The sequence below is a fragment of the Euprymna scolopes genome, chromosome 11 (assembly GCF_053919585.1).
Source record: "Euprymna scolopes isolate OS-2025 chromosome 11, ASM5391958v1, whole genome shotgun sequence".
Lineage (NCBI taxonomy): Eukaryota > Metazoa > Mollusca > Cephalopoda > Sepiida > Sepiolidae > Euprymna > Euprymna scolopes.
Window position 1 is genome coordinate 19911046 of NC_136492.1, and position 20014 is coordinate 19931059.

Consider the following 20014-nt stretch of genomic DNA (forward strand, 5'->3'; position numbering starts at 1 on the left):
CTAAGAACTTTGCAGCAATTTCTACTCTTTGCGATTAGGGCTACCTAACCCCCATATTCTCTTCTGTGACTGAAAACACATGATGCAACATACAAATATCTGTGTATGATGTTGGCAAGCTTATCAAAAATTTTGATTTTGGTAAAGCAACTGACCCTGATATTCCTATTATAGTGCTCAAAAAGCTTCAACCAGAATTAGATCTTATGCTTACATTTCTTAAGGAGAAATGCTTCCCAACATCTTGGAAAACCTCATCAATCTGCCCCGTATTTGAAAATTTACAAGATTGGTCACCTCCCTCTCAGTACCAACCAATCAGTCTCCTGTGCATCATGAGTAAGTTACTGAAATTTGTTAGAGAGGTGGTCAACCACCTCAATAAAATAACACTCAGTAACATGCAATACATTTTCCATTCTGCTAGATCTACAGTCTAACTGTAATATCACATAGGATTAGTGCATCTCTCGATGGGGGCTTTGTTTCTAGAGCAATTGCTCTTGACATATCAAAGTGTTTTGATAGGGTATAGCATAAAGGTCTACTTCACAAGACTTCCTGCTATAGAATAGCTGGAAATATCCTCTCTGTTATTAAATCCTTTCTCTCTGTTAGGTTTATAAGAGTAGTGGTTGATGGGCAGAAATTATAAGCTCATAATATCAATGCTGGCATCCTTCAGGGTTCTATTCTAGGGCCAGCTCTTCCTGATCTTCATCAATGGTCTCTCAAATCACATTCTTAGATCATTTGTAGAAATTTAAGCAGATGATATTACCATCTACAGCAACACTTCAATGGTTGGAAATGATCAAGATCTCTGACTCTCTCTTCTGATCTTGATCACATGGTGCAATAGGGAAAAAGGTGGCTGATTAATTTTAAGCATCTAAAACTGAGCTTCTCTCTTTCCATCATCAATGCTCTGACCCCCATCTGGCTTCAATTGAAATGAACGGCTCTCGTCTTGAAGAAGAACCATGTTTTGATAAACTTTTGGGACTGACCTTTACTCCTGATCTGAAATGGAACACATACATCAAATCTATTGCCAAGATCACTGAAAAAATTGTTGGATCATTCCATCGCTCCAGTAGGTATTTCACTACTGATGTAATCCTCTATCTGTATAAGAACCAAGTACATCCAAGGATGGAGTACTCTTGCCGCATATGGGCAAGAGCTGCTCGGAGCACCATATCCTGCCTTGACAGTTCAAAACCGGCTTTGAAACCTGGGAGGTGATGCCGTTTTCGTTTCCCTGCAACCTCTTTTCAACAGAAGAGATGTTGCTAGCCTGTGTCTACTCTATCATTATTTTCATGGTAAGTGCTCATTTGAGTTCCAATCTATGGCCCCCACTTACTAAAATTTCACAAAGAAAACATTCATCTACCTACAACCACTATCAACAATTTCCCCCACTCTCTATCTGTGCCTAAATCTAAATGTGGATTCCAAAAAGCTTTTTTTCCTAGAACTGCCCACCTGTGGAACTCTGTTTCGCTGGCCTACTTTCCAACTGACTTCAATAGGGTCATCTTCAAGTCCAATGTAAACAAGTTCTTGCTGAGCCACCACCTTAAATAATCGAATTATACCAAATTTCCTACTACTAACGATTACTATGCTGTTGTCCTGATGACTACTATACACTTAGTAACCTTTATCCTTGAGTGGCTTTTGAACCTTGATAAGTAAAAAAAAAAAATTAGTCTGATCAGTACGTAGATGAGTGACAGTTTGAGTATACCAGGTCTTATGTTTTAGCTTAAAGTTTTTTTTTTTTTTTTTTACTTTGCAAGTGATTCTGGTCGAATATTGTTATCAGCCGAGAGACTTTATAATTAAAGTTTTTTGATTAGAAGTTTTCAATTTATTTTATTTATGTTTTAAACTTATGTCTAAAGTAATAAACCAATATCTTGTTAGTTATAATATAAATTCTAGAATAAATTGCCTTTGAAAAAATTGTAAAAAGGATTTTTGCTATGAGTTGCAAGTCAATGTACGGTTTTTAATGTTTTGTTTACTTTCTTTACAGGGGTTGCAACAAGTGTCTATACGTGTTTTACAGGACAGAAAACATATTGCAATATAAGTCAAGTAAGTAGGCATCTCCTGTCTTTACAATAATCAGCTTTCGTGGTTGTTAGCTCCTTTTATCAAGTGGCTTCATACCTTGTCTCAAGCGATTTCCATTGTCAAAGAATCAACATTTTCTTTAAAACATAAAAAATATTAAAAATTTTTTTTTAGAAAACCAAAACAATATATTTTTCTTTCTTTAAATAGATATATAAAGATAATAAGCTAGCTTTCAGCTCTAACAGGCTCTTTTCAGGTGGTTTTATCGCTTGAAAAGGGCTTGTTCACTTAATGATATTTAAAAAAGGTGCCATCCTATTTTTTATAACATTAATGTATGTGCTTTTGATACATCTATTGTATAAAGGACAGTTATGTTTGTGCATATCAATATCCAGCTAAAACTAAAAAAACTACAAAACAAAGACCCACAATGTTGGTATATTTTTGATCAGCATTGCTCTGGATAAGCAAGATCTAGAATTTATTGTCGGATGGAGCTATGCAGTTTTATGTTATGTTCTTTGTTATTCCTGGAAAAGTGAAAATTTAAAAAACTTTTCCTCAAACTACGATGAACACGAGTATCGTCGTGCATTTTCCCTCAAATTGACAAATTATTCAAAGGTTACAAAGATATAAGGAAATCATACTTTGTTAAAAAGTATAGTTTTTAGTTATACTAGCGAGACTCTTTGGAAATTAAAAGAAAAACGAAAAAACACTATTCTAAGGATATTAGGAGGTGCTTTCAGTAAGCTTTCAAACTTTTTTTTGTATTGGCACTTTTATTGATAGTACACGCATGAAACTCTAGTCTCCTGCAAAGTAATCTCCTCCGGCTGCAATGCACTTGTATCGTTCCAACAACTTCTGGAAGGCCTCATGAAAGTCCTCCTGCGTGAGCGTGTCAATGACCCTCCTCACAGCCTCTTTCATCTCCTCAGTTGTCTCATAACAACAGTGCGCATTTGAAAAATGTTTGGAAACTTATTGAAGGCACCTTGTAATTTGATTTTGGAACAAGTCATTTTAAAATGGGTAACGTTATATTTTTTAAAAATATTAGCGATATCACATGAAACACCAATAAAATAAACATCACTGCTAATCAAATGATCTTTATTGCACCCACAAGTAGTTGGTCTTCGGCTATGGAATCGAGATTAGCTAGCCGTATCATGTGTTCTAGCTCAGGATTGGTGAAAGTGTGTTGGAATTGTTATAAATGCGATACTTCTTTAGCCAGGGTGATAGCCGTTATAAGTAAGTATATATTGTTAATGATGGTTATTTAGATTTTTTAATGAAGGAATGTAGGAGTACCTATAATTTATTTCTGTGTGAATATAATCTTTAATGGATCTCTTATATTGTTAAATATATGTGTATGTTTATATATTTGTCTGGACAGAATTAATTCCTAAGCTAATTAACACCGATCATTATCCATTTTGTAAGGCGTAAGGGATCTGAAAACCCATATGTATGCCCTGAAGACTTACGACATTAAAAACCATCAGTATCCTAGTTTATTTGTTTGTTTACTTTTTAATTTTTATTCTTTTGCTTTTAGAATTAATAATTGTTTAATTTCCCTTTTTTTTTTTTTTTTTTTTTTTTTTTTTAAAACTCTGTATTTTTAAAACCATTTAGCTGATTGTTATACGTCCGAAGTTATGGTTGGCGACCGTGACAAATGCCGTGACTATGAACCAGGTTCTGATCAGCTAGTGACCCTGTATCGTAAGTATTCTTCTTTTTAATATAGTGTGCACTAAAAAATGTATAGGTTGAGTCACTCCCAAATTTCATCTATTGCCTATCTATTATACAAAGTGTGTGTGTGTTAGGGGAGGTGGGGTTACATAAAAAGACAAAAAAAAAAACGGATGTTAAACTTTAAAAAATCGGAAAAACAAACAAAAAAAAAACAGCGAACTGCCCAGCATCATCGGTGTGGTTTAAAAAAAAAAAAAAAAAAAAAAAGTTTTGGTAGGATCGAACCCGGAACCTTGAGGTGAAGGAAGAAAAAAACCCTGACATGTTACTCGTTTGCCCACGACGGCAGAGTAACAGAAAAGTGATTTAATTTAATAATTAAAACTTAAATGACAGGTGTGCCAATTTAATGATAATGAGGTCAAACATATCCCGCAGGTAAGTTTTGCTGCGAGGCAGTTTTTTGTTTTCTTTCCCCAACTTTGACTGTTTATTTCCCCAAGTTGTTGGGGAAGAAAACCAGCTCCCTAGTGTCCAAATGAATATCAATTGTATGATATAAGGAGTTTCCCCGCATTGATCAAACCTTATTGCTTTTCTGGATGCCCCTGTCACGAGTGCTGGGGAGCTGTTTATGCTACGGATTCAGTTTTGTTTTTTTTTGTTTTTTATACCGACAAGTGAAACGAAGATGCGTCGAGTGAAAAAAATCTCGAGAATAGCGTGCAAAAGTTGGCCAGATTAAAGAGAGATACAACCTCCCTTCGTAACTCGTAGATATTAAAATTTGGACAGTATATAAAGTTTTAAGAATGAGTGACCCCACCCAGCGCACCCCGTAAAAAAGCCTTTGCCGGAGATACACAAAAAATGCATACACACACTAACACACATTTTGCCTTTTATATATATACTAGCGGGGAGTACCTGGCGTTGCTCGGGTGTTTGGAGGTGTATGTGTGTTGGGGGGGAGGTAGATCAAAACAACCCTGTTTAAAAAAAAAAAAAAAAAAAAAAAAAAAAATGTTGGCCGGGTGTTTGGAGGTGTAAAAGAAAGAAAAAAGTTTTAGTAGAAAGGTAGGCTTGAACCCCGAACCTTTAACGCGGAGGTGGAAAGGAAATGGGAAAAAAACCCTGCGACCTAACCATCTCAACCACAGGAACCGATGAATTGATAAGTGTGTTAAGTTGACGTTTATAAAGTGAAATTAACAGGTGCGAGAACGTTAAGTCGCGTGATGTTTGACCTAGTTTTACGCTGGAAGCCAGTTTCTGTTTTCCCTGCTACGCGGCGATCAAAAAATATCTCGAAAATAGCTTGTAAAGGTCGGGTAAATTAAAGATGACTGCAACCCGACTTCCTTAATCGTAGGTATTATTATTTAGGCAGTATATAAAAAGTTTTAAGAAGGAGCAAGCCAACCAAGAATCACGGCGAAAAAAGCCTTTTATAGACATACACAAAAAGCGAACACACATACACACATACACACATTTTCACTTTTATATATATATATATATATATATATATATATATATATATAGATAAAAGATACAAGACTAAACAGGAAATACATCTCATCAAAACACAGTCCAAGGGAGATAATTTCTAACAGCATTTTACACAGTTCAAGGGAGATAATTTCTAACAGCTCGCTTAACTTGAACACTCCACTGCAATCTGTTAGAATTATTGGGCCAGTTTTCAAACATTTAATAGTTCTGAGCCTCACAAATTTTGTGCTCCTGAGTGTCCTTGTTCGTACGTCAGCTATCATGTCTTCGCTCTGACAGTATTTCGGTAATTTGAATAATTTCAGCATTTTGGTAAACGTTAGGATTTAAACAGCGTTAAAAGATTTCTTTTTATATTTTCTGTTTTGTACTTTGTATTATTTACTTGGCTCAAAACAAATAATTAAAGGGATTCTTTTTATCGGCTGTGGATGAAGCTGAGGGTTGATTTAAAGATCCGGTTAGTGTTAAATGCGTGAATATTACGTAAATCACAAATATTTTTTTAAATCGTAAACACTTAAAACTTTCTTTTTCTCATTCACATGCTCTTATTCTGAATTCATAGCAGTGGGCCGACATCAATGGATTTTTTTTTTTATTTTATTTTTTTTTTTTTCAAACTGATATGAATTATTGAACAGTAAAAATAATTAAATTTAAACAAAAATCATTTAGCAAATGTAGTCAAATGCAACTTCATTTACTTTTTTTTTTTTATATGGCCCAGGCAACACCAAGTACCCTTGCTAGTAAAATATAAAGGGCAGTTTTGTGTATGTCCAGCTAAAAGTCAATAACTACAAAACAAATCCCAACAAAGTTGGTATATTCTTGATCAGTAAACAGGATGTTGCTTGGTTGCTTTATGTACATTTCTTCTTTCAGCTCACCTTTTAAGAATGCAGTGGTCATGTCTACTTGATGTAGCTCCAGGTCAAGCTGTGCTGCTAACGCAATAACAGTTTGTACGGATTCAAATCTTTAGACTGGACAGGTCTCGTCATAGTCAAGTTCATGCTTCTGAAGAAAGTTTTGAGCTACCGATTGAACTTTGGTGTTTCGTGTTTCTATCTATTCACTTAAACACCCACTTGCTACCAATACCTTTTTGTCCACTAAGCAGTTCTGCAAAATAAAGAACTAGACAGTTCTTGGATGTAGATAAGCTAAGCCAGTTAATGGAGAAAGAAAGGATAATCTTGTCAGCATCATACAAAGCCAAACTCTTTGCCAAAAACTTTGCAGCTAATTTTACCCTATGCTATCTGGGCTGCAAACTCCCCATATTTCCTCCTATTTCTGAAAACACAATATGTGACGCACAAATATCTGTGTGTGATGTTGCCAAGTTAACCAAAAAGATTGATTCCAGTAATGCAACTAGCCTTGACGGCATTCCTATTATAGTGCTCAAAAAGCTTCAACGAGAACTAGCTCCCATACTTACAAAACCGTTTAAGCATTGCTTTAAGGAAAATTGCTTCCCAACCCCCTGGAAAACCTCACCAGTATACCTCGTATTTAAAAATTCAGGTGATCGCTCGTCTCCCTCAGTACAGACTAATCAGTCTCCTGTGCATCATGAGTAAGTTGCTGGAATTTGTTTTAAATAGAGAAGTAGTCAATCACCTCAGCAAAAATAACCTCCTCAGTAACATGCACTATGGTTTCTGTTCTGCTAGATCTACAGCAGATGTGCTAACAGTTATATCTCATAGTAGCAATAACAGACACCATAACATTCAATGCTGGACAAGGCACATATTGCTACTTAATTTGACACTCATAGTTTTTAAATCACATTTAAAGTACATTTATCCTACATCCATCAAAATAAAACCAACATAACTGGATTTATAATAAAATTTACTTTAAAATGGTATTTTAATATTTTTGTTGTGATTAATATATTCAAAGAAATCGCTATTTAAATCTGACTATTAACAACAAAATCTGTCAGCATAGCATGCCTGCTGGTGGTAGATCACTTTTTGCAAGTAAGCGGTCGGGGCAAAAATAAATTTCTTAGTGGCATACAATACTGTTTCCGTTCTACTAGATCTACAGAAGATTTGATTATGGTTATATCTCATAGGATTAGTGAATATCTTGATGGAGGCTTCTTTTTTTAGGGCAGTTGCTCTTGACATATTAAAGGCCTTTGATAGAGTATTGTATAAAGGTCTACTTCACAAGATCTCAGAAGCTCACAATATTAATGCTGGAGCCCCTCAGGGGTCCATCCTGGGTTCAACTCGCTTCCTAATCTCCATCAATGATCTTCCAAATCATATCCTTAGATCATTCGTAAATATTTATGCTGATGACACTACCATCTATGGCAGTACATCAAAGATCGTAAACAATCAAGTTCTCTCTGATTCTCTCTCTTCTGATCTTGAGAATGGAGAAAGAGGTGGCTGGTTACTTTTAATGCATCTAAATCCAAGCTTTTGTCTTTACATTATCAACACTCTGATCCTCATCTGGCATCAATTGAAATGTATGGCTCTCGTCTTGGGGAGGCTCCATGTTTTGACAAGCTCCTGGGCTTGACCATTACTCCTGATATGAAATGGAACACATACATACAAATCTGTTTCCAAAGGTGGCTGGGAAAATGGTGGGATCCTTCTACCACTCCATTAGATATCTCACTGAAGATGCAATTCTCTATCTATATAAAAGCCAGGTATGTCCAGGGATGGAGTACTGTTGCCACATTTGGGCAGGTGCTGCTAGAAAAATCTTATCCTGCCTTGATAGAGTTCCCCCTCGCCAAACTTTCACAAGAAACACTCGTCTAGCTGAAAACACTCAATAATTTCCCCCACTCTTTATCCGTGCCTAAACCTAAACGTAGATTCCATGAACAAAGCTTTTTTTCTTAGAACTGCACACCTGTGGAACTCTTTTCCCTTTGCCTGCTTTCCGGGTGACTATAATATGGTTGTCTTCATGTTCAACGTAAACAAGTTCTTGATGAGCCGTTCTCCATCCAATTTGCCAAATTTCCACTACTAACAATTACTACATCACTGTCCCATTGACCACTGTACACTTATTAACCTTTATCCTCGAGTGGTCTCTGGGCCTTGATAAGTGGTGACTCCTTTGTAAAAAAAAAAAAAATATATATATAAATATATTGCGTGTGAGTAATCATCTAGCCTTTTTTCAGGAGTAGATTCTGTTCCATCCGCGATCTTTAAATCCATCTTTAATCAAAGCCATTTTGCATTGAATTTTTCTAAATTGCATAGTTTGCTCCATAGAGGGATGCAATAACACCAAGTTTTGTTTCCATCGTTAAAATTCCAGATGGCCAAAAAATCGAGTTCAAACCTGTCTTTTTTATCGTTGATATTCTGAGCACATAACCAGTGTTGAGTAATTATAAAGTAAATAAAGTCAATCAATCAAATAATTACATACCTTGTATAAACTTTGGAAGTTGATGACCAAAAAAAAAAAAAAAAATGAGACACGTTGGAGAGGCCTTTTAAATAACACACACACACACAAGAAATGAGCTTTTATTTACATGTTGAGGAAGAGAGAGATATACAACGACTCTCTTGTTTTTATATATAAATTAAACAGGAACCACATTCCAAGAGAAATAATTTCTAGCAACACTTCAAGGAGGATTGTAGCAGGCGAATGGTGCTCGCTTTTGTTTTTTTGTTTTTTTTACATGGTAGTCACTACTTATCAAGGCCCGGAAGCTACTCGGGGATAAGGGTTATTGCGTGTACAGTAATCAATGGGATAATATCGTAGTAATCGTTAATGGAGATTTGATAAAATGTCTTACTTAAGAGGGCGGTTTATCAGGAATTTGTTTATGTTGGACTTGAAGACATCCAGGTTGTAGTCAGGTGGGAAACAGGCAAACGGAAGAGAGTTCCACAGGCGTGCACTTCTAAGAAGGAAGCTTTGTTCATGGAATCTACATTTTGATTTAGGCACAGATAAAGAGTGGGGAAAATTATTGACAGTGGTTTCACCTAGATGGGTGTTTATCGTGAAAGATTGGCGAGGGGGACCAGAGATTGGAGCTCAGACGAGCACTTGCCATGGAAATAACGATAAAACAAAGACATGCTCGCAACATCTCTTCTGTGGGAGAGAGAGGTTGCAGGGAAGAGAAAAGGGCATCCCCCCCACTAAGCCACAAAGTCTGTTTTGTACTCTGTCAAGACAGGATAGGCTGTTTTTAGCAGCTTCTGCCCAGATGTGGCAGCAGTACTCCATCGTTGGCTTTTGTTTAGTAGAGGAATAAAGAGACAGTCACATGCTCCCCTTTGTCAAGAAACGAGTACATGCAATTTGCCAGATTTATATTAACAACCAATGTACATTTATTAACAAAATGGATACAAGCAGTTCATTACTGAAAAGGTATAAGAAAACATTACTTGCGTTATCGTCTCAAATGTGCTTTGCATGAGTACAAAATGAGAGCAGTTTCAACGCGATCCGAGGTTTGAGGAAGAAAGAGGAAGAACAATATGAACTGGATGTGAAAGTAAGCTGTATCACCTCCTTCAACAGTGTATACAGCTAAAAGTAAAAAAAAAAACTACAAAACAAATACCCATAAAGTTGGTATATTCTTAGTCGGCATGCCCTTGGTTGAATATTTAAATTGTAAAAAAATATTAATCATTCTTTGGAGGTCAACTGGACTGTTACTTTTTAACTGTATCGTTACAGTGAATCCTTGCTTGGCCCCTCATGCTGTCTGGTACCATCACAAAGGAACAAGCAAACAAAAATAGAAAAAATCTGACTCATCATTTTTTAAAAGTGCAAATGAAATGCATTTATTCATGGTTCTTCCAAAACAATGTATTTCATTATTTTTTTAAAGTCTCTTACCACACACATGTGCTTTTTCCTTAAAAGCCTCTGCTGCCACAACTCCACAACGGTGTCAGCTAGCGTTTTCTTGCCCTCTATTCTCACACCTCAATCTTGACCACGCGCACTTTGCATCTCTCTCCTACCAGGTGCTATCCTTCTTTTTTTTTTTTTTTCTCTTGTGACACAAGTTCGCACACACTTGCTAATTTGCATATATGCATTATTGGCGACTGCTGCTGCTAATATTTTCGCTAGCCATCTATTCTTTGGCTGCTGCTGATAACATAATCATACAATTGCACGGTCTCTGCATATAATGACTCAACGTTTGACTTGCTGTAAAGTCAGCAAACATGATTAATCATTTGTGTCAATGTGATTTTCTCTTTTTTTGGGGAAACCAATTGGAAGAAAAGTTTATTCTACAATGACAAGCTTGAACTGACCGACCAAACATAGGTTAATCCACTCTTTTGTATAGCAGAGGCACTCTGAGGGACACTAGATGCTGACAAGATTTCACTTGCAATTGCCTGGATTGTGAACTTTGAGTCTTGTGTTTGAGGACTTGTTTGAGTTTGATCTCTGATAGCCTAACAGGAGAGGTTGTGGCCTAGACAGGTTTATTAACCTAGTCAAGCGTAGCCTACATTAATAAAAGGCTATTCCACTAAAATCATGTGACCTGCTGACATCACTGAATCTAGTATAATGGCCACAATTAGGTGATGGGTGACTATTGCGAGGATAGTTATTTTCCATTTCAATTCTCAAAGAAAATTGCCAAAGAATTTATAAAACTGGTTCAAAAGTGACTGTATTTTCTTTTTCTGAAAGATAACAAATTATTTTACATTTGGACACATGCATTTAAAAAGATAACTTTTGTCCGGGAAAATACTATAGTAATGTTTTATTTTTTAAAAGTGTATTTAATTATTAATTTTAAAATGTATGTTTTAAAATAGTCCTCATAAGAGTCCCCTAATCACTGTCATTGTACTTTATTCGGTGACATCAGTAGATTATGTGACTTTAATGAAACGGCCTTCTGTTTACTTAGGCCATGCCCAACTAGGTTAATATGTATTTTTACCGTAAAATCTAAAACTTAAACAACTTAAGCATTGAACGTGAGGAATTACTATTTGGGACCGTGTCGACTGGGAGAATATGTAAAGAGTTGAGCAACAAAATGTCTGTTCACATTACATTTAAATTTCTGCATGTTTATACAGGCAGGGAAGCAGGAAAAAATGAAGGAATTCCAAAGTCTAGAAGTCAGAGGAAAGAAACTGTTAGAATAGAAGTCTTTCCAACATCTAGGAACCTCAACAGTGAAAGAGTTAGATTTGATTGTTAGACAGGTTTGTCTAGTGTGTATATGTCAAAGGGGGGTGGAGGAGACACGAGTGCTATGAGCTCATTGGAGCACATTCTATTAAAGTACTTGTAAAACAAGCACATGGATACAACATTGCGGTGATGAGACAGTGGTTTAAGTTTGAGTGACAGTTCACGACCTATTAGGTTGGAAACTTTTTGGGGGACTCTGTCGGGTGTATGCATATCAAGAAGGTACAAGTGCAATGAGTTTGTCAGAACACATTAGCAAACTTTTGCTAAATTGCAAAATGCTTTGAGACAATTCTCAGTGGAATTATTTATATTTACAATGCTTCAATTCTTGTGTTTCAGGTTTAAAGATTAGAACTGTTAGCTGCAAGACGACGTTTGAGGGAATGTATCATTTCACATACGAAATTAATGACGGAGGTGGTGGTATTTGTGACAGCAAAGATAGCGTCATCAGAGCTTGTCAGGAACCAGGCTCGCCATATGTGGACAATCAGCTGTTTTTGATGACCTATGGAAAATGTCGAGGTGTGACACACTCTAAATTCCAACGTAAGTAGTAATTTTAATTTTTATGCACATGCATCGAAGAAAGGAGGGGAGGGGTATTTGATTATGTGATTGTTGACCAATGAGACTAGACGATTATTTGCATAAATCTGTTGTTGGGGGATAGGGGAAAAAAAACTTCATTTTGCACTTTTTGTGAACATCAAAAAATGTGATGCGTTACATTGTGAGAACTTTTTTATTTAACATGTTTCTGAAATATTTCTTTGTGTGTCCTCATTAGATTCGATTTGCCATTAGTGTACTCTGCTTCCTATAATATATATATATATATATATATATATCCTTCGTCAGACAACTGTTAGATGATGCTGTGCAGGTCTTTTCTCTATATCTAATATGAGATATCTAGCATCTTGACAAAGCTGAAAAATTGGCTGCTCCAGTGGTACAGTGTCTATTGGATCTACCTTTATGAAAGCCGACTCGAAAAGGTTAACCATTTCTCATTTAAGCGCCAACGATTTGGGCCTAGAATCTCATCAATGGGCATTATAATATACCTCAAGATCTATTATTCATTCTTGCACCTGAAAGATATTTCCGCTGACCTTACAAAGGAACTTTCAGCGTCGATTCAGACTGAACCAAAGGAGGGATACTTTCTCAATCAGAATCCCTGGACCTTGGAATAGATTAGCAAGTAAAGTAATAAATGCACAAAAAATGAAATAGTTTAAGGTGAATTTTAACAGGTTATAGACTACTTTATCTTCTTCTGTGTAAATCTCTGCCACCGTCTCCCGATGTGGCAACTGAAGCACGATTGTTTTATATTTTTGGCAAATAAATTAAACTGAGCAATTCGGAATGTGTCATTAAATTAAACTGAATCGAATTGAAATAAAGAGAGCAATTTGCAATGTATCGTCATTGAAACTAACCCTAACAACTGTTAGGTTATGGTGTGTAGGCCTCTTCTTCATCTCTAGTGCATGATATCTAGCAGATATGGAGAGAGTTCAAAAACTGGCCGCTCGAGTGGTGCAGAATCTGAGATTTGCCCAAACTCTCTTGTCATGCTATCACTGTAATGTAAATAAAACTTGTCAGTTTAGCAAGTGTCTGTTTTCTTATTACAAAAACCACCGCTATCAGACACATTTTGTTAAAAGTGTAAACCATAAATTATGTAGACGACAATATTAAAACTGTATCATTTCTGTTAAGTAACGTCGAGCCTGGTCAGTTCTAAAATGGGTGACCATTTGGGAATTTCAGGTGCTGTATGTGCTCTCCGCTTATCTCGACATTGTTTCCAGTCGTCTGGACTCAAGCAGTGCCGATTCTGGAAACGTGTGGCTTGAGATTGCGCAACCCTTGCTTCACAATTAGACACAACTACCTTTACAAGGGGTATCGATTGTCTCTTGAGACTAAACGGAGGTATTGATCCTTTCTGTGTAAATTTCTGTGCTCTCCTACTTTCTCTACATAGCAACTGAAGCATGCTTCTGTTTCTGATTTTTTGAGATGAGAATTCGTATTATTGTGACAACACATGTGACTCCCAACAGACCGCTGACCCCCCAACGTCGTGTATGCCGTGGATTTTTTGTTTAACTTCTTATCGGATCGTCATTTTCTCACTGGCAACACGTGGGTCCACAAGCATAAATATGATAAAACGAACAGGAAAAACACAATGTCAATATTTCGCCTATATTTGACGGTTCGGGTTTGTGAGTTTCTCCTAATTTCCATGTCACGTTCGTCTCTAAAAACTGTCCATCCATTATTAATGACTGCCGATATCAACTGTCCATCTGTTGTCCACTGCTGCTAGCTGTCAACTGTCCATCCATCGCAAACGGCTGCTAGCTATCAACTGTACATCCATCGCAAACGGCTGCTAGCTATCAACTGTACATTCGTCGCAAACTCCAGCTACCTGGAAGCTGCCCTTCTCTCTCTAAGCATAGCATTGACTCACCCTTGTCAATCCTTGTTGATTCTCTTTATCCGTTCTGTAGTTTTCTATTTTCATTTGTCAAATCTAAATACTCGATCTAAAATACTTACAGATTCATTGTTTGTCATTTCGTCTTCTTTTGTACATTGTAAGATATTTCCTATCTGTCTATTGTACCCCCCCCCTCTCAGCACCTAGTGACCCAGATCGTCTTCATAATATCATAGTATTTGTGTTCTTTAGACTACTCTTCTCATCTTAAATATTATATTTGCACCATGCTTTGGTTGATGTAACTTCTGGCCTTCTTCAGATATATCCTAGTGGTAGTACCTTTTAGGGTCCCAACTATGGGTTAAATAGAATCCGACTTAAAAAAACAAATATACTCCATTAAAAAATCATTCCTCAAATCACTAGATTCGGCATTAAATAACCAGAAAAAGGTTGATATGCCGTAAAACAACCAACCAACCTATTGAACTCTGGAATCTGCATGGAATTTCAAACAAAACCCTTTATTTAATCCACGATAGTAGTATGTTCTTATTCCATCAGCCATGAGTGGATAGAAGTCCTAATTAATTTGCAATAGTATTTTGACTATCGCCTGCACTGAGAATGAAACTTTAAATCTCAACTTACAAGTTAATTTTACCAAGTACTTTAGCCACTATGCCACAGGACTTTGCAGACCAACTGAGTGTTTCGGTTGATGTAACCTCCGACCTTTTTCTGGTGTATCTTGTCAAACTCTGGAATCTGCACAGAATTTTGAACAAAACCCTCTATTTAATCCATGGATGTAACATGTTTTTATTCGGTTGATCATGATTGGGTAGAAGTCTTAACTAATTTGCAGTTGGGTTTTGAAAGATTCCAGAGTTTGACAAGGTACATATGTCAGAGTTTATATTGCACGAAACATTGTGTGAATAACATTTAACAGATGAGAACTGTAGTCTGAATAATGCAAATAATATGATTACACTTGTTTTATTTTCTGTCAAATAAATCGAATACAAAATGAGTAGAATACACTATTTTAAAATGTTAACATATTTTATGAAAAATGACTGAATTTGGTTTTTAATTACCCCCAAAGCAGTTTAATTAAATCTTAACGTTTTGTTGATTTTGTGAAAATATACTGTATTATTTATTTATTTGTTTTTCAGAATTCCGTTTTCAATGATAGGTAGTTTTGTTGCATTTTGTGAAAATATAATCTATTTTTTATTTATTTATTTTTTTTCAGAATTCTATTTTCAGTGTATAGGTAGTTTTGTTGATTTTTGTGAAAATATAATGTATTATTTATTTATTTTTCAGAATTCCGTTTTCAATGTATGGGTAGTTGGTATGGAAATAATGGCTACATGTATGCTGCCATTGCTAACACGGTGGCTAATGAAGATCGAGCAAGATTTAAATGTCTCGTAAGGAAACTGATTGAATTTATTTTTATCAATGCATTGCAGTTTGACCTTGTGTTATACATGCAGACAACCAAATTACCATGATTGTTATAAAAACATTAAATTCCACAATTTGTATTCATCTCCTATTTATATTTAAAAAAAAGGACCAAGCCGAGACAAAACATATGGAAGACAAGTTAATTCAACTTGATCTTTTGTTCAACATAACTAATCAGTATGTTATAGGTCAATAATTACTATTTAATCATATCTTGTCAACCCATTTCAATCTTTCATGTTCCCATATTGTGTTTTCTGTCTCACCTCCTCTCACTTTCCCTTTGAGTCATGTGACATATCGGTTATAGTCAGCTAACATACTTTCTAACTTCTAGCATAATGCTACCAAAAGTGGTGACAAAGCAAACCAGTTCCTTCACTTTTATTGTTCTTCAGTATTTCTATTGTGAAGCGATTTATTTAAATAAAATATAAAAGACATTATTGAAAAGTATATACAATAAAAATTTACAAAATTATACAGATAAAAATGACAGTCTTTATTTGCACTTTTAATAACAAAATTAAAAAATAAGTTTTTATTTTATTTGAAGCAAGAAATATATGTGTATGAAATTTTAAAAATAAGTTTTTTTTTTTAATTTTAAAAATAAATTTTTATTTGAAGTTACGTAATAAACATGTTTATGAAAGTATAAAAATAAAATGATTAGAATCCAAATAACAAAATTAAAAAATATAAAAAAATGTATCCAATACATAATATTCTCAAAATAGTTTAAAAAGATTTTAAAGCGCATTTTCAATAATCCTTAAAAATAAAACTATTTCAATAACACGAGTGAAGGAAAATTTGTTCCCACTATTTTTAGTGAAGGGTGTTCACTTGTTTAAAATATTATAAAACTGTCCTGTAATGTTGTTGTATTCAATTCAGAATAACTCAGTTGTGCCCAAGAATCGATAAAAGTAGGATTTTTGAACGGATGTTGATTACAATTTCAATAACATACGATTTACTCATGTATCATATCAATATGGTCATCTTCAAGTCCACGTCCACTGTAAATAAATTCTTGTTGGGCTTCTCCTTAAATAATCCATTTCTACCATATTTCCACCACTATTATTACGCTGTTGTCTCAGTGACTACTGTACACTCATTAACCTTTATCCTTGAGTGACTTTCTGGCCTTAATAAGTGATGAATCCCATGTAAAAACAAAAAAAAGTATTACTGTGCTTATTTTCTTTCTTTTTCGATTCCACAATTGTGTTGCATTTCAATCTCGACATGCATGCAGAAAACTAAGTTGCAGTCATTATTCTGCGTGTACCCTGGCAACACAATGGAATTAAACGCAGTGCCACATCACCTTCCTCCAGCGTCAACATCTTCTACTGTCAACGAGGTGATCTCATCAGAGAAGCCACCGATTCGGTTCCTCCTCAAAACTGGAAGAAGCGATGCGGCAGCCAGCTAAAAAGATGGCTCAAAACGATTAAGCAAGATACCGATTCTGGCTCCAACGATTTACAGTGGTCACTGTTGGAACCATGATTGGCTGGTACTTCTCTTGCATTTGTGTCGGGATAAATATAGCATCAATTGTATTTTGCCAAGACACAAAACCAAGCTGTGTTCCATCTATGCTTATCTGACTTCTGATTTACTGTTGAATTATTCTTTTAATGATTTTCAGGATCTACTCTACGCTGGCAATGAGGCGATCTCGTCAGCGAACCCATCAATCCAGTTCCTCCTCAGAAATAAAAGAAGCAATACAGTGGCCAGCTTAAAATGTGACTCAGAACGGTTAAGCACCTTTGTCCTCTATGGCTATGAGTCCTGGACGATCTTCACAGACTGGATGTTTTTGATCTTTTCTGTTTGGATTGCATCCTGCATGTACCTTAGCAACACCTCCTGCTAACGCTGTAGTTCAAGTGCGGTACCACATCACCTCCCTCCATCAGGCTCTTCTCACAAGATGCCTTCACTGAGCTGGTCATGCCTACCACTGTCAATAAGCTGATTTCATCAGAGAAGCCATTTATCCGGTTCCTCCTTGGAACTGGAAGAAGCGATATGGTGGCCAGGTAAAAATGTGGCTCGGAACGATTAAGTAAGATACTAAATGGATTCTGGCTCTGACAATCTACAGTGTTCACTGTTGGAACCATGATGTTGATAGTGTTGGCGATGGATCGCTGAACTTGGTCAGCTTTTGTGTGAGATGTAGTGAATTCATTGGAAAGATCCGGTTTAATCGATCCAGGGTAAATGCTGCCTCAAGACCATCAAGATGATTACAAAAATACATAATTATTATCTATAGCGCGTTAGATCCTTGTTTTTTACATTCCCCCTTCCCCGGTAATCCTTCTAGGAGAGCTTGTCCTGAAATCAAAGGTTCATTTACTTGCAACTGACCTATTCTATTTGCCCACTTTTTAACACTGTTGCGGGCCAGGATATAATAATTCTAACTCGCTACAAAAGAAAATAATGAAATGAATGGAAAGAAGGAAACAAAACTCAATTGCTGAATAAAATAAACATGTCATTTATTTTCTTTCGAAGATGAAGGGTTTAGGTGGAACACATGTTAATTCAGTCGTTGACAACTACGCGCGTGGATAAAAAAGGAATGAAGTAGAGGAACGAGAAATGGCCGTCCAGCATGTAGAAAAAGAAAGAGAGAGGGTTGACCTCAGTAAAGCCGCGTGTCCATGGTAGTAGTCGTCCACGTGGAAAAGTCTTCAAGCCAGAGCTGTGGACGCGAACTTATCTGGTTGATGAACCAAAGCAAAAGGGAAGAAAGAGGATGTTGAATGGTGTTTTTTACTTTTATACCGGAGTCAGTGTTCTGACTGCGCATGCCTGGATTTCCTTTCAGGGGAAGTGACGTTTCCCATGTGTGCGTACATGTGTACGTTAGCGTGTGTGTGTGTATGCACATGAATGTGAGTGTATATACGTGAATATATGTACGTGTCTGTGCGTGCGTACATGTGGGTGTGTGTATGTGAGGAAAAAAAACATGTTCGGACAACACTATTAACACATATCCATTTAAAAATCACAAATTGTATTAGTATTTTGGAAGCTGCATGTTCTTGTATACACTCCTGTTTATTCCTTCAAGACTACGAGTCTGCTGCCTTGAAATCCAAGCACCAGATTTATATCTTAAAAAGGCTAAGTCAAGATAAAACTGAAAAAATACAGAGTAGGTTTGTTAGTCAATAGTCATTCCAAATCACTAACCAGTGAGGTGAGTGGCAGAGATCAATAATCACTGTTTAATCACATCTTGTCAGCACATCACGCTTTCTTATCTTTCCACGTTCTGTGTTTCTAAGTGACTCACTGTTTCTCTGCCCCACTCTCTTTGAGCCATATGACATATCCATTCTATTAATTTCCACAGTCTAGCAATCGTAATGTCTCTGTAGCCTTTTTAGTAATTGCTGTTAATATTAATGAAATTATTTCAGACAAGACAAAATAGAACAATAAAATTAAAAATGTATAACACCAAATACTAATTTATTATAAACTATTTATGGCTTTGAGATATCATGCAGACCAAGGAAAGAAACTGGCTCAACTCAACTGCAATGACAACATTTCTATACGTGAGAATACAAATTGGAAAAAAAACAAAGAACAAAAACCAAATCCTGTCTTCAAGTATGAATCTACTTTTCATAAATCTATATTATTGAGTTCTAACCTTGTGCTATATATGCCAAGAATTTGGTTACCGTTATTACAAAAACACAAAGTTCAGCATTCATATCCATGCCTTGTTAGCTGTGTGTTCTTGTACACACCATTTGTGTGATCCTTCTAAACTGAAATCAAAACTCTATATTTACACTTTCAAAAGTACTAAATCAAGACAAAACTGGTAGAAGATTGAGTAGGTTTATTCGACTTGATCTTTATTTCAAATCACTGACCAGTGAAAAGAGGCAGACAGAAATCAATCATCATTGTTTAATCACACCTTGTCAGCTCATCACACTTTCTCATCTTCCCACATTATGTGCTTCCAAAGAACTCACTCTTTCTCTATCTCTCATTCTCTCTTTGAGCCATGCGACATCATATTCGTTTCTATTCATTCACAGTTTAGCAATCATAATCTCTAGTTCGGGAAGTTGACCCAAACTGAACTTTAAGTTTCTGTTTTTCTCAACTAACTGTTTTTTTTTTTTATACTAGTGATAAAGAGGATGCTATAGCAAATTGATGATTTGGTGTTCTGCCAGATACATAGCACAACTTTCAGGAGTGATGGCAACCTTCACATATTGTGAGAGTAATCTCACAATATTTAAAACATGTGAAGGTTGCCAACATCACTCATGAAAGTTGTGCTATGTATCTGGCAGAACACCAAATCATCAATTTGCTATAGCATCCTCTTCATTACTGCCATCTTTTGTTATGAGTTGTTTGCTTATTAAGATTAAAAACCACTCAAGAATGTTTAAGGAGACGGATGGATTGAGAGTTGAATGA

The 20014-nt window shown here is 35.9% G+C and overlaps 1 protein-coding gene across 1 annotated transcript in view; it reads left to right on the forward strand.

Annotated features, from left to right (window-relative positions):
• The window catches only part of LOC145287791 (uncharacterized), a 75347-nt gene that overhangs the window by 18003 nt on the left and 37330 nt on the right, over positions 1-20014 (forward strand). The window contains exons 3-6 of the mRNA XM_080135623.1: positions 2048-2109; positions 3748-3837; positions 11899-12108; positions 15371-15477. Coding sequence (XP_079991749.1) covers positions 2048-2109; positions 3748-3837; positions 11899-12108; positions 15371-15477 — 469 coding nt within the window. The remainder of the gene's footprint in view (positions 1-2047; positions 2110-3747; positions 3838-11898; positions 12109-15370; positions 15478-20014) is intronic.